The following is a 15189-nucleotide window of genomic DNA, read 5'->3' on the forward strand; positions in this document are numbered from 1 at the left end:
GTGTTATACTACTTATTTGAAAAGGTGTTTAATAATGGTGGTTGTTTCCATTAACTTTACGCAATACTTAGTAGTCAAAATATTACAATATTGTTAACATCTTGGATTTTGCGTTTATGACATTTACAGATACACTAAAACGATGGCAATTTCAATAACAATCAGATTTTCCAAGCGTCAGAAGGTTAGTCTTACTATCAGACACACAAAAAATGTTTAGGGTTTCATATTCAAATAATTCTGTTCAGTCGCAGTTAGCAAACAAATGTGTATGTAAAACATTTTCTCTCAGTGTGGTTCTCCAATTCTCCATCACGTTTTACTGCTGACCTTTCATTTACTTTTTATGGCTTTGAGTACTCCTTCTAAGCACAAAACAGCCGATGAAATTGAAATTCCAATCAACAAAATGTAGATTTCAAGAATTATATTTCCAAAGTCAGAGGTTTAACAGCTTCTTCCTCACGGCCGTGTTTAGGTACGAACATATTGGGTGTTTTGTAATTACATTTAAACCGGGCAAGTTTTATTATTGGTGGAATTAAATCAGCACTGCTAAACCACGACGCTCTGTAAAACAAATTCTAAATTAATGATGATTTCAAGGAAGTACAGGTCACAACATAGGTTAGGAGTACTCAATTTATAACTTAGATCGTGATTCAAGTGGCGACATGAAATATTGGAAGAAATTGGAGAAATAAGAAGTAAAGGAAGTCAATAAGAAAAATAGGAAATAGAGGTATTCCACGAAAACAACTTTAAACGTTTGCTAATAATTAAGAAATTTTGAGAATTATAATAAATATTCCTTAAATTCGAACAGTGCGAAATATTTGAAATATCAGTGAAAATGACGAAATATCAAATACCACTAGTGTTTCTAAAAATTTCACAGATAAAGGCGAGGTTGAATTTATTCCCTTCAGATTAAATCCAGTTCCATCAGCTAGAGCCTACCTTGCTGCATAATGTTTTTCTGCGCAAACTAGCTTTAGCCGCGTAGCTCTAGGATTCCGTTATATAGTTCCACTCCTATTCCTCATAGTTTATTTACTAGGTTTTTTAATAGTGAATATTACAATAGAATCAAGGTCTCCCTATTCCCTTATTGACGAAACATCGTTGACGAAGCTGTGCTTTATATGTATGTAAGATCTATTTTACACTATATTTTTGTTCATGGTGGTTTGAAAAATTATTAAAAACTGCCTTTGTTAACAAAGTTAAGAATATGTAAAAGTTAAAAGGACAAAATTGATTCGCTGAAGTAACAGACATTGGAATTTTCTGAATTAAAGACATGATTATGAAACTTAAGTTATATGAAAAAAATTCATTTTCGTTTCTTAACCAAAATACCAATTTCTGAAAATATGTTTCATAAAATCCGTGGATTATTTAATTGCAATTTGTTGGATAAGTATGTTTTATAATCCCTTATTTCAATTAACAGTGATGTGTTTATATCCCCATCTCAATTAGCAGTGATATCTACTTGAATATAAAAAGAAACTTATTAACCTTATTTTTTTTAGAATTCCAAGTATTTACATCTATCAAAAAGTAATATTAGATATAAATCGAATTTACTATTCATTTAAAGATCCATGAAGAACACACTTTCTTTCTAGAACTGAAACGAAGAGCAAAGGTACAGTGTAAATAATGTTGGTAATTGAAAACGGTGAAAAAACATAAGATTAGTCTTTTTAAAATAACTGATAATTTAAATTAAGGTCTACAAAACTACCAATGTTAATATCTGTTACTTCAGCGAATATATTTTTGTTTTAATGATCTGTTACGGTAAAGTGTTAAAGTTACAGTTTTTGAAACAACAAAAATGAGAGATTGCGTTCCCACTGTAAGGGAAATTTCTAACAAAGGCTTAGGATTTTTAAAAACTTTATAATTAACCTCACTCGTAGTTCACGATACTCAGTAAGGTTTGTGAAAACACGAGACCCAGCTTGGCGCGTGCTAACGAGAATCCTCAAAGGGATAATGTAATGACTAAAAATTCATTTTTTTAAATAAGTTGGAAAATAATGCCAAAATCATTAGCAAAATGATAGTGAAAATGTTATTCACTATTATTTTATAAATTTACAACGTCAAAACACTAGCATCATAAGCGTGACACTCTTTTTGACTCTTATAAATTCAAAACGTTGTATTTTGATCATTACAGTATCACTTTTGGAAATTATTTAATTTCGCGACACTTGTTTCAAATGAAACATTTATTTACGAAGTTACCTTGTTTAGCACGCACGAGGCTAGGCACCTTGTTTTTCAACCTGCACGAAAATTGGACAAAATAGCTCTTAACGTGCTAACCTGGTACAGCATCAATGTTTTTGTCATACTTTAAAAGTTAATCAAAATACTCACACTAAAATTATTCTTAATGAAACTTCAGAAGTTCAACCTTCATAGATATTATTAATATACGAGTGTTTCTAAACTTAATTTCGCTGTAGTTATTTGATGGAGTGGACCACAAAACCCATTGCTTTTTCTGGGGATAATCTGGCGAAAAGCTGTAATTTTTTTCTTTAACCATACGGGTGTGTGTCAAGTCTTCCCCTTAAGGGTATACCTCTGTGTATTTCATAGGGATCTGTGAACTCGGTTATCAGGTCGCTCAGGCGAATATTATAGTTGGCTTGCTTGTCTGTTCAATGAAATTGGTTTGAAACAGTAAGCGCTTAGCCGAATATTCGAATTAGAATAGACACGAACTCTTCATTGCAAGATTAAAAATGTTTTGCTTGACATTTGAATTGTCTAAGAGGTTTCTTACAAAGTTATGATTAAATCGGACAATCGTTTATCACATCCTTTTCTGTATGGAACCGCCCTGAAGAATGAAAGAAATGGATTTTCAGACGCGTAAAAGGAAAACGGTAGCTCTTCAATAAATATTGGAATTTGCTCTTTCGTCATGATATATCGGGTGTTAGAAGAGCTGAACGTCCTTCGTGACATTCTTCTAAAACTTGTTCGTGTTCATATATTAAATCCAATGATTTCATAAAGGTAATTCTTTTGTATATTTCCATCATCATGTGGTTATCTGTTCTCTGTTCAAGTCAAGAACATTATCATATATATAAAAACAAAACTAATATATGAGGCCTATACACCTACCTCGAAATTGTAGCGAACCTTTCCCATATCTAGTGACACCAAGTGTAATTGTTTACTAAAGTAGACGTCTTCTAAAGTTTCAATTCTTTTAATATCCGGTGGAATGGTCACTTTGGATAAAAGAAGATTTTCAAAAAATGTTAACATCAAGTACATTCCGAGGATCCAACTGAAGAGCAATATTCCGAATCCAAACTTAATTTTATTGAATGACACCGAATCTGTACGAAAGTAAAAATAAATTATAAATATGGCGTGTGTAAATTATTTCGCCTAGTTCATATTTCACATTAAATCAATTGCAATTGGTATTCAAATTAAGTGAAAGGTTAATTTCAAATAAAGGGTGACAATCCTTATATTCAATGCCAAAGATGTCGATTTTTAACTTTGTCCTACTATAATAAACAAATAAGGAAAATTTTATGGCTTGAAATTTAGAGAAATTCCAATTGCGTGCCAAATGACATGACTTGAAACCAAATTAAAATGCGTTTAAAATTTTCAATCATCGTGTCTTGGGCTCTGAAAGTCAAGTCACTTTATACATAGTTTTAATGAAAGTGAGAGAATGCCTTTTAGCCCTAAAACTATCCCCCCTTATCTCCCCGGTGTCGGGCTGAAAGATTTTCTGTGAGCCAAAGCTAGCAAACAAATTTCAAGCATAACGTTGAAATCCATATAACCCAGGTTACGATTAGGGTTTTAGGATTCAAGTTCTTATTTAAGGTCGATTGCTAACTTGCGAATCGAAATAGCCTTTTTAAAAATTATTTTGGCACTTTTGGACGCACTTTTAAACTAATATTCACTTTCAGTCATTATCATAGGAAAAATCAACGGAATACTGAAAAAACGTCTGCTATCTTTGGCTCACAAAACCTCTTACAGTCCACACGGGGATAGACCGGGGAATGAATTCAGGGGTATGTATTCCCAAGTTCTAAGGTGTTGGTTCTTTGTTTTTACTGTTCAGTATTTTAATTTCTCAAGTTCCGAAAGGGAGATAAAGTACAGACAAAAAGGAATTTACTATAAGAAGGCCTAAAAAGGCGTCCGATGCGCGCGTGATATTCGATAATCCCCCTCATGGATGGGTGGAGGCTGGAAACCAAGGCGGGACTTAATATTTTATCTTACTCTTTGTTTTCCACCATCTATCTCTTTTACCTTTTCATTAAGCCTTTGTTTGGTTTTTGGAACTCACGAAATCATAAGTATAGTACACTTGATTCGATTTAGAAACATTTATAGAACGAACGATTTTCAAGTAGAGACACGTATTCAAAATCCATTAAGTTAGGTTTAAAACCTATAAGTAACTTGATAAAGGCAATTAAAAACCATTCGCGTACCGTTTCACCACTGCTAGCAGCCTCCATTTTTTGTTTACTTTGCTCGAGGTTTTTTATCTAGTCGGAATATGTCATTTGCGTCTGTATGACCTATCCCCACAGGATCCAATAGAAATGCCAAGAAGAATGACGGATATGAAAGGGGTAGGGGTTACTTGTCCACTAAAACCAGCGTAAGAGTAGAAGCGTAAAATCTCGCTACTTATGTCTTCTTAAAGTAAATTCCTTCTTGCTGCTGAGTGACTCTTGCAAAAAATTTAGAAATAATAAAGGATGATGAGGGTGGATACGAAATCTGAAAGAATTACGCGTTGTAACTGCGGAAACGATTGTGTCTGGTGGGATGCTAAAAATGGGGAAAGAATACTTGCGACGAATGGCAGGTGGGCTAGTTCAGAACTAGACAATTTTTAGAGCCATCGTATTGGCCTAATTTTGCATACATATGCCAAAGTTATTTTAAACTGTTTTGCTCATAAATAAAATTTGCAGTCGAAACACTAAATTTTATATAGAGTTAATATTTAATAATTATTGCTTCGAAATTGTTGCTAAAATATTAGCACACGTAGATGACGCTGCAATCGGCAAACTTCGGTAGTGCTTCTCCCTCGAATTCTGTCTCTGTGCTCCTCCCCGAACAGTACTACCAGTCACTTCTGAGAGCAGCTTAGCAGACGACAGAGCTCCTCTCCGTTGAAATTTCAATTTAAAGTCCTAGGCTTAAGTTAACATTTTGATTAAAATGTCTTCAAATAAATCTAAGGAGTTTTATAAAGGCTATTCTGAGTGTCTGGGAGAAAAAGATAGAATGGTGTATCAAAAGAATTTGTGGAATTCAATCCATACCAGGAAAATGTTTATAATTATACAAGTGATGCATCACAATGGCCCAAAATACAGTTTCCGGATATATCAATGTACTTGTTATGTACTCCTAATTTGGTTACCGTGGAGGAAATGAAAAACCACAAAAGTATGAATTCCCACACATTTTTAACTAGTGGTCACACAAAGAAAACTGTAGTAAAGTAACGGGTTAATAATCTAGTCCTCGCTTTAGGAATGGTAAGTTTCCACCACATTTAGGTCAGGACTCTCAACGAGCCAAAGAGGACTATTTGTACAACTGGATTTTAACAAGAAAATGTGTGGAAATTATAACGGCACCTTGTTCTTTCATGGCAGGCCAGGGAGAATCGTGTTCTCACGTTGGAGCAGTGCTGTTTTGAATTGATGCGGGGGTTTCAATTTTATGAAATCAATCTTAAACGGACAAACTTAATCAGTGGTTAGTTCCTCATTTAAAGCAAGTGCAATTCAAGCGCGCCCGTAAAAATGACTTTACTTCATCGAAACAAAGAAAACCGTTTGCTGATTGAGCCCAAAAGAAAAAACCTCAAGTTCCTCCAACCACAGATGAAGAGTAGAATAAATATTTTGATATTCTAGATAGTTCGAAATCAAAGCCGGTAATCTTAGCCATTACTAGCCTAGTCAATATAAATAGAAATTCATCCCTAGATTTAGTAGCCCCATGGTCAAGTTTCCAAGACAGAATGGTAAAGGATTGACCATACCCAAAGGTTTTTGGAATTGGTTTTGATTTTTAAGGGAAAAATTAATGTAACTGAAGATTCAGATAGAATTGAACAAGTTGGGAAAACCAAAATATTACCTCTCCGTGTCGAGAAGATTATATAAACTTAAGTATCCAATGAAAACGTCGAAATTTTTGCCCTCATCCTTTCCCGCGCTTTGCGCTTCCGCATTTCATCCTAAATCTCAACATTATCTTACTCCACTTTACATACAAAAATCAAATACTCACAAAAAGAAGCGGCACAAACCTGCTGGCTCTTTACAACCACTTAATTTGACTTAATATCCAACTTCCAAACACAAATATTTACTGGTAGATAAATTGAAAACCTACAAGCAAAGAAAAATTCTCAAGAATGGCTCGCGCAAATTTAAAAGGTCTATTTTCAACTAGATGGGCGTATCTGATTAGATTTAAAATATGTATTTTTGAAATTTTTGGTCTGACTGTTATCTACACCTAGATGGTTTTCAGTCAACCAAACAAGGAGCATAAACACAATAGTGGAAGCTTCAGTCTTATTTAAAACATGTAAAACATTTATCATCTCTGCATATTGCTTACACATGTCTTTTTTACCAATGCCTAACCGTTTCGATTTTTTCTAAAGCAATTTTAGCACCAAAAAATATTTTTTGATACAAAATAAATGTTTTATATTCTTATTAAGAATAAAACCAGAGGATAAAAAGGTCTGTCCTCTTGTAATTTTTAAGCTTTAATCATGATTACTCTATACAACAGTAACAAGGAGTAAAAACCCATTAGTGGAAGCAGTATTTTTTCCGAAACAATCTCGCTTGTGTTTATCCTCTCTAGACTTCGCTAAAAACGTATTACTCCTACGTAAAATATTAATAGAAAGGCAAGGATTCATACCATTAAAGAAGATGCGCAATATTATCCATATTTTCATTTCATATACAGAGAAAATAAATTATTATGTTTCTGAGAGGAGCTTCCCATTTTGGTTGTTGTTTTGAAAAATATATCGAAATGCACGGGCCTTTAGATATAGGAGGCCATGAATGAAATATATCACAATGCACGGGCCTTGATAGATATAGGAGGCAATGAAGGAAATATATCGCATGCATGGGCCTTGGTAGATATAGGAGGCAATGATAATCTCTCTCTTTGCACGAGAGGTTTATCTTTAATATTTAAATAAATATAATTATTTTTAATTATTTTTAATTATTTTAATCTTCAATAATTAACATTAATAATAGTTAAATCGTTTAAAATAAAGTTATACCTATTATCTTCTCAAAATTTGCTAATATTGACGTTTAAATTGAAGCGTACCCCTCTTACCCGATTTTTTTTAAATTTTGGTATATATGGAAATCCTTTCCCTTATAATAGTAAGGAAAAAGCGCAATTGCGAAAACCGTTGGTGGCCGATCCCACCTTAGGGAGGCTAGCCGTTTCTTGTAACCCTAGCTGATCGCCGCGTATATCCTAAAACCAAACGATGATAATGGAGTAGAAGCCAATGATACAGATTGGTCTCTATGTGGAATAGACGGCAGGCCAGTGGATGGTGGTGTTAGAAGCCAGTGTAAGTGCAGACTGGTGTCCATGTGGGATTGGCAAAGAACTGAAGTTGGTGGTGTTGGAAGCCAGAAGCGTACGAGACTGGTGTTCATGTGGCATGGACGAAGACCAAACATTTTATAACATTTTAAACTCAAGTATAGAGTAGCCAATGTTGAAAAATACAATTTTCCAAATTTCTGTGAACTGTCAATGCGGTCCGGAAATTGGGAACACGTTTGCTCCGATACGCAAACTGCGAACGCTGTCACGTGGGTGTAACAACGGACAGAGAGACACACACACCTAATTTTTATTGTTCTAATACTATTAAGGTACCTGAACTGATTTAATATAATTGGTGCTCAAATAACAAAACTTAAACTGATCTAATGATATGGGAGCTAAAATAACAAAATTTAAAATACTATTCGTGTTCATATAAGAAAGCATAACCAATTCTCAACAAGCCTTATACTATTGGGGTAAAAATATCAAAATTTAGCGCTATTTAATTAATCATACCTGACCTAATTTTATCAAGGTTTAAATAATCAAACCTACACCATCATTAAAGACTTTCGTTTCTTACATCCCTGCAGCGCTGTTCTTAAGGGAAGTGCTGTAACGGTACGCCGCATATACGAGAACCGTTGTATAGGTTAAACTGCGTTTTGGGGAATATACTATTTAGGGAACCGGTGTGGTGAGGACCGCTATAATGGGATCCGCTCATACGGGAACCGCTTATATGAAGGCTTCCCGCTTTCAGGACCATACGTTTTCGATAGGTAATAGATAAAACCGTCTATGAATCTCTAATTAGTGGTTCTTGACTCACTAGAAAATTAGTTAATGATGAATAAAGAAAGAGTAAATTTGTATATTTCGGGGTGTTTCATTTTATGCCATAAATAGTGGTCGGCATTTGGATAGGATAATATCTGTTTGTTTTATCTTTATTCATAATTTGAAATTATCCACGGGAAGTCTATGATTAATGCAATGTAATCACGAATAATTATCTGATTATTATTCATGAATAACTGATTAACCAAAATTCTGTGGATTATCTTGTCCAAACGCCGACCACTAGCCATAAAAGACTTATTTCCAATTAGATTTTTCTGGGTAAATTTAATGCATTCAATTTGAAGAGAAACCTCCCAATGTTTTCAGTGAAAATGTTTTTGTAAACGTAACTGTTTCGTATTGGACGTGAATGCTTATTTACAGAGATCCAAGTGAGAACTTTCCCTTCATTATGGGCAAAAATTTTTATGCAAAATGAAAGGTTGTGTAACTAATTTTGTGTCTTCTCTGAGTTGTATGATAAAGTATTGACGCCCAATTCTATGAATAGAGGGAAATTTGTCTACAAAATGAGCCCTAAAGTATTCATTTGAAGGTCTCAAACTTAAGTTATGAAGATTTAAAAAAACAACTTTCCAAAGTAGAACTACTCCAAGCTAGGGAATCTGACCCTAAAGGTTCCAATTTTTACTTACATTTTTGTGATAAAGAGCCCAGAACTTCGGGGTACTTCAACAAGATCAAGAGAATGAAGTTGTTACTCTGGTGAACTGAGTTTTCAGGTCTGGTAAGAATGGTAAGCGCAGATAATTGTACAGCCCAAATAATTGATAAAATAGTTGTCAACAGATAATTCTATGGACAAAAAAACCTGCATTTTAGTATTTTGAGAGTTCTGTGACTTTTTAAGAATAATGGGTTTAATTTCAAATGTTGTTTTTCACATATTTCAGGATCTTCGTTTTTAAAACAGATATTGACTTAGTTTGTTTATTTCGAGTGGGAGAGAGTTCCATAAATTTATTCCCCTGCTTTTGAGGTTCCGGAAAATATAAAAGGTTGGTTTCTGGCAGACGTTATTATTATTTACTGTCCTATGAGTAGAAGAATTTTGATTTTGAAACATAGTCTTTATGGACGGATATAATAGTCTAGAAGAACCGAGATATTCCGTTACTACAATGGCTAGGAAACGATCTTAACCTCCAAAGACTGGGGATGGGTTTGCGATAGCAAAAGTCCAAAACCCATTCACACCACTTTCTCCTGCACCAAACCAACCTCTTGTGTAAAGAACTGTGAATATAGACGATCCGAATTAGTTTGCTCAGCAATGCGCGGACATTGCCGCGGTACTAACTGCTATTATTGTAAAGAGATCTTCAGGATGACTATGAATTTGAATGAAATGATAGACATTTGTCTGAATTCTTATCTTTAACATTCGTAGAATGTATAAACTCCATATTAAATTATATTCCGTAATCAAAATGATGTGAATTATAGCTTTGAAAACTTTTCTTTCATTCAAAATTTTTGAGGGGCCATTTTGAAAGATGGCGACCATAATTTAAAATTGATAAAATTTAGTATTTGTAACGATAATGAAAATCATCTACACAATGTAACTATGTAGGAATTTGGGAAACAGTTATATATTTGAAATATATTTGGAATTCCTCGCAGTCATTTTCTAAGATCGCGCCCAAAATATCAGAAGCAAGTCTTTAATATTTTCGTAAATATTCAGACGGTCTTTAACATAATTTTTACCAACTTTCATAATTTTTGAAGAATAAACTGTATCTAAATGCCATTCTCGGAGGCCAGTTTCCAACATGGCGGCCAAACTATCTAATGAAGTCCTTTAATATTTTACTATGAGGTTCACTCAGCTCTCATTTTAATATCGATCAATTTTCAAGTTTTCCAACAACATTGTGAAATATACTGTACCTAGCATTACGGCGGCCATTTTCCAATACGGCAACCAAAGTTTCGACCACAGAGCTGTAAAATTTCACTATGATGTTCATGTGGTTTTAGTCATAATGTGCACCAGTTTTCATAATTTTTATGAACAGTGTGGAATGCACTGTAGCTGGCATTGTCGGTGGCCAGTTTCCAAGATGGCAGCGAAAGCTCGCGCTCTACAGCAGGGGCTTTTAGTTAAATTTTTGGTGGGTCAAAAACAATCCTTGTACCAATTTTCATCTTTATGTTCATATGTTCTAGGTCAAAGTCTAATAGTTCTGGGCTACAAAGAGTTTAGGAAAACCTTGTTGACAACCCTTATATGGAAAAGTTCGTCCTAAAATGGAATACATCTGCCCTGTGGTCCTAATTTGAAACACCACAGAGGAAATAGTCACTTTCACGTTTCCTGTACTCTGATGACGGAATATTAGTAATCTTCTTAACATTAATATATCTCTTATCGAGTATCGAACTTTCGAATCGAGTAACTAGAAAATTTATTTCGAGTATTTATCGAGAAATTGGGATTTTTACATGTATTTCCACACTTAATGTTTATATATCGCCTACATGATATACATTTAGAGTAATTTTCGGATAAAATACTTTAAAAAAGTCCCCGACGGTATTATCCTTGTTCCCCTTAAATTTAACATACCAATTCCCCATTAATATTTTCTTTAGAATCTAGTTGAAACCAAGTACTCACTTAAGTCACTGCTAGCCAGCCATGGTTATATTTTGCACGTTAAATCCAAAACGAAAATTACTAGGCTGAACTTTGAATAAATAAAAATAAATAATATCATTGCCCCTTTAAATGAATTGCTTTCATTTTATTCTTTACTTTTACTTCCAATATTGAGAGAACTAGGTAGAGGCTACTACCCTATTATATTGTCGCGTCAGTATTTGTACGGATAAGTCGGAATAGGCTTATTCTTTAGTGAGACGACAGTTGTATGGTACGTTTAAATATTCTTTATTCGGAATATGAACAAGGGGTCGCCGGAACCTAAGTCAGGGTTGCGGGGACGTTCTCTCGGATAGGGGCTGGACAACAAGGGTCTTATCCCTCTATCTGAGAGCGGAGAACTTAGACGAACTAGTAGGAGCTGGACACCATTGGTCTTATCCCTCTACTGTCGCCGAAGCGAATCTCTCGAATGCCCGTGCGAGGGGTCCTTTTATACCCGAGTGGCATGGGTGGCCCATAAACCAGGAGAGCTGGCCGGTTCGCACGGGCTTTCATGATCTTATCTTGGCTCCGTGGCCAATCTATACCTGACAGTTCCCCGCAAAGAAAAACGCCGTCCCGGCGGTTACAAAAAGGGACCAAGACAAAATAATTGGCAAAAAATACAAGCAATGTACACAAGAAATTAGTAAAACAAAAAATATATGCAAAACAAACTCAAAAATAGGGTTATGATTAAAGTTACGATTATAAAACAGGGATAAATTTACAAACCAAACTGAGATGATATTAGTATTAGAATTTTTTTTTTATTTTTATTGGTGACGTTGGAGTTCAGTCCGGATTCTCCGCCCGAGAGCGGGAACGTCCGCCGCGTTAAAATTGTACTCACCACGTATGATGGTTAACCGCGCGAATTCACAACAAAAAATACCACTGTCAACACCATGCATTTGCCACGGTAGTGGGGGCACAGTCCGATCGAAATTCTCAAAACACATATCAATAATACCCCGCAGTGATGTTTCGCGCTGGAAGAAGGCGAGAAGTTCTGCTAGAAGATTAAGATTCGGTGGAAACGAGTCCAAGTGTTGAAAGCGATGGTGGTCAAGGTCGATGGCGACCAAGCTCCAATGGTTGAAATGGTTAATCGGGATAAGTAGTAATGAATAGCCGAAGAGGTCTTCCTCTTGGTCGACGAATGTTGAGGCTTTCGCGGCCCCTGCCTTTTGCAAAGTGGTGTAGAAAAGGCAAGGGAAGATGAAGGTGGAACGGGATGCGGTGCGGTTGATGAGTGCAAGATATGCGTCGATGATGTCCGGGGTGAGGCAGTGATCACGAATATTGCGACAGGTGGTTGGAAATATCGGTTCCAATACCGAGAGGTGAAGGTCCAAGCGAGACGTGGCAAATGATGTCATAGGGGAGAGTTGAGTAATCCGGCTATTACGTGCAACAGCCCGACGTTGCTGTTTGCGAATTAATTTGCTATAACGCATTAAAATGGTGAAGGGTAACCGTAGCGATCTGGTGAGAGACGGTGGCGTGTTGAGCGTCGGAGAGTTGAGGGACAAGTGTCAACTGGTGAAGTAAGACTAGGTCCGGATTGCACGAGATTTTTTCCAATGCTGGGTACCATTATGGGTACAATGGGATTGGTTCTGGTAATGGATGAAGGAGCGATCTGGTCCTGATGGAACTTTGTGGGCGCCTCTTCGGTGTTAAAAATATGGGTCACTGGGGTGTCGTGAAAGTGAACTTTCTTCTGAAAGGGTAGTCGGGGATGGTATGGTTTCAAACGTTCCGCCGAGACAATATATTTCTTCTTGCCAGTAGAATCCACTACTTCAAAATTGTTGGGCGCTGTTTGGCGAATAATACTGTAGGGTCCGCTAAATTGGTGTAACAGCTTTTCTGAACGCCCGGGGACACGTCGGGGAGTGCGAAGAAAAACGAGGTCGCCTTCGCAGAAAGTCACTTCGCGGCGGCCTTTATCAAAGCGTTTTTTGTCACTGTCTTGCGCTAGCGTTTGACGTTCGGCTGCCATGTTTTGAGCTCGTTGAGCATATACGATATTGTGTAGTCCGAAAGGGGTGTTAAGAGCCCTGGCCGGAAAGTCAAGGGCGGCGTCTAGGTTTAAATCGGCTTCGTATCCGTGTAAAAGATAGAATGGAGAATAGCCGGTAGCACTGTGTATTGATGTATTATATGCAAAAACAAGGTGGGGAAGGAATTGGTCCCAATCAGAGTGTTCTTCGGAGACATACTGAGACATCATATCGGCTAAGGTTTTATTGAATCGTTCTGTTTGACCGTTGGTACGTGGGTGGTAAGCGGTGGTGGTATTATGGTGTACTTTAAAAAGTCGTGTTAGTTCTTGGAGAAGGGCATTGACAAATTCTCGGCCCCTGTCAGTGATGAGCTCGCGGGGGGAGCCATACTTTATTAGTACGCCTTTCAAAAGAAAGGATGCTGCTTCCTCAGCGGTCCCACGAGGCGCCGCGGCGGCAACGACCATCTTTGTACAATAGTCGCCGTCGGTACATACGAAAATGTGTTTATTGCCAGAAGTCGAGTCGGGGAATGGGCCCAATTTATCTAATCCAATTCGTTCGAATGGCTTTGTAGTGGGGGGTATTGGTTGTAAAAATCCAGCCGGTCGGAATGGGTTGGTTTTCTGTTTGTTGCATAAAATGCATGAACAGACATAGTTAACAACGTGTTTTAACATTTTCGGCCAAAAGAAGCGCTGTTTTACTCGCTCCCAGGTACGGCGAAAGCCTAAGTGGCCCGAGGCGGCGTCGTCGTGTAGTGCCTTTAAAATCAGGGAACGGATTTCTTTGGGAGCGACCATTACCAGCTTGAACCCTTCGTCAGTTTTTACTTGGCGATGGAGGAGATCTCCCATCAACTTGTAGGGCTTAGCTGCTTTCGCGACGATCTTCGTATTGCGTCCCCCAGGATTTTCTAAGTATTGGATAATAGGTCCGAAGAAAGGTTCTTCTCTTTGAAGTTTAGCGATATCGAAGGCTCGAAGTTGGTTCATTGTGTTGGCTTGATTGACGGCAGCTATTAGGAGGGGTATCTCTTCTTGGGGGGCCCCACTAAAAGGGGCTCGCGATAGAGCGTCGGCGTCCTTGTGTATCCTTCCATTTTTATGGGTTATAACGGAGTCAAATTCTTGTAATTGAAGCGCCCACCTGGCCAATATTCCATTAGGGTTACGAACGGATTTCAACCAGCATAAGGCGTGATGATCCGTGACAACTTTGAAGGGTCGGCCATAAAGGTACGGTCGGAATTTTTGCGTACCATATACTATTGCCAAGCATTCCCGTTCGGTGGGACTGTAATTTTGCTCTGCTTTATTTAAAAGACGACTAGCGTAGCCGATGACATGCTCCTTCCCCAGACGGCGTTGTTTAAGGATTGCTCCAATCCCATAGGCGGAAGCGTTGGTGTGGAGTTCGAACTGATCTTCAAAAATCGGATGAGCCAAGATAGGTGATGATGTTAGTTTTTCCCGAAGTGTGTTGAATGCTGTTTCCACCTCGGAGGTCCATTCAAATGGCACATTTTTAATGGTGAGGTCCGATAGGGGCTTGGCTATGGACGAAAAGCCTTTTATATACCTTCGGTAATAGCCGGCGAGGCCCAAAAAGCGTTGGACTGCCTTGACGTTTTCTGGACGTGGGAAATGAGCCACGGCATCTCTCAAATGAGGGTCGGGGTAGACCCCGTCGCCGTCAATAACATGGCCAAGGTATTTAATGCGAGTTTGGGCAAAAGAGCATTTTTCCGGCTTTATTTTCAAGCCAGTTTCTTCGAGGCGCTTTAAGACTGCCTCTAGATGTATGAGGTGTTCGTCGAAGGAGCGGGAAAAAATTATAATGTCGTCGAGATATGCAAGCGCGACTTGCCACATCAGGGACCCAAGAACCTTGTGCATTAGGCGCTGGAAGGTGCCAGGGGAATTACATAGGCCCATGCCTAGGACATTAAACTCGTACTGGCCGTCGGGTGTAACAAAGGCTGTTTTTTCCTTATCT

At 37.4% G+C, this 15189-nt stretch overlaps 1 protein-coding gene across 1 annotated transcript; it reads right to left on the bottom strand.

Annotated features, from left to right (window-relative positions):
* Nucleotides 1-11955: 11955 nt before the first annotated feature.
* LOC149685857 (sentrin-specific protease 2-like) lies at nucleotides 11956-12639 on the bottom strand. Its single transcript, XM_089871069.1, has one exon. It carries the CDS (start codon nucleotides 12637-12639, stop codon nucleotides 11956-11958), a length of 684 nt encoding a protein of 227 aa, XP_089727195.1.
* Nucleotides 12640-15189: the final 2550 nt, after the last annotated feature.

The sequence above is a fragment of the Phalangium opilio genome, unplaced genomic scaffold, assembly GCF_054372755.1.
Source record: "Phalangium opilio isolate 3A_F unplaced genomic scaffold, DU_Popi_V2 ptg000032l_1, whole genome shotgun sequence".
NCBI classification, from domain to species: Eukaryota; Metazoa; Arthropoda; class Arachnida; order Opiliones; family Phalangiidae; genus Phalangium; species Phalangium opilio.

What these genes read in the sequence shown, in the direction of transcription:
- LOC149685857 (XM_089871069.1), bottom strand. Translation starts at nt 12,639, where the DNA reads ATGCGTTATAGCAAATTAATTCGCAAACAGCAACGTCGGGCTGTTGCA.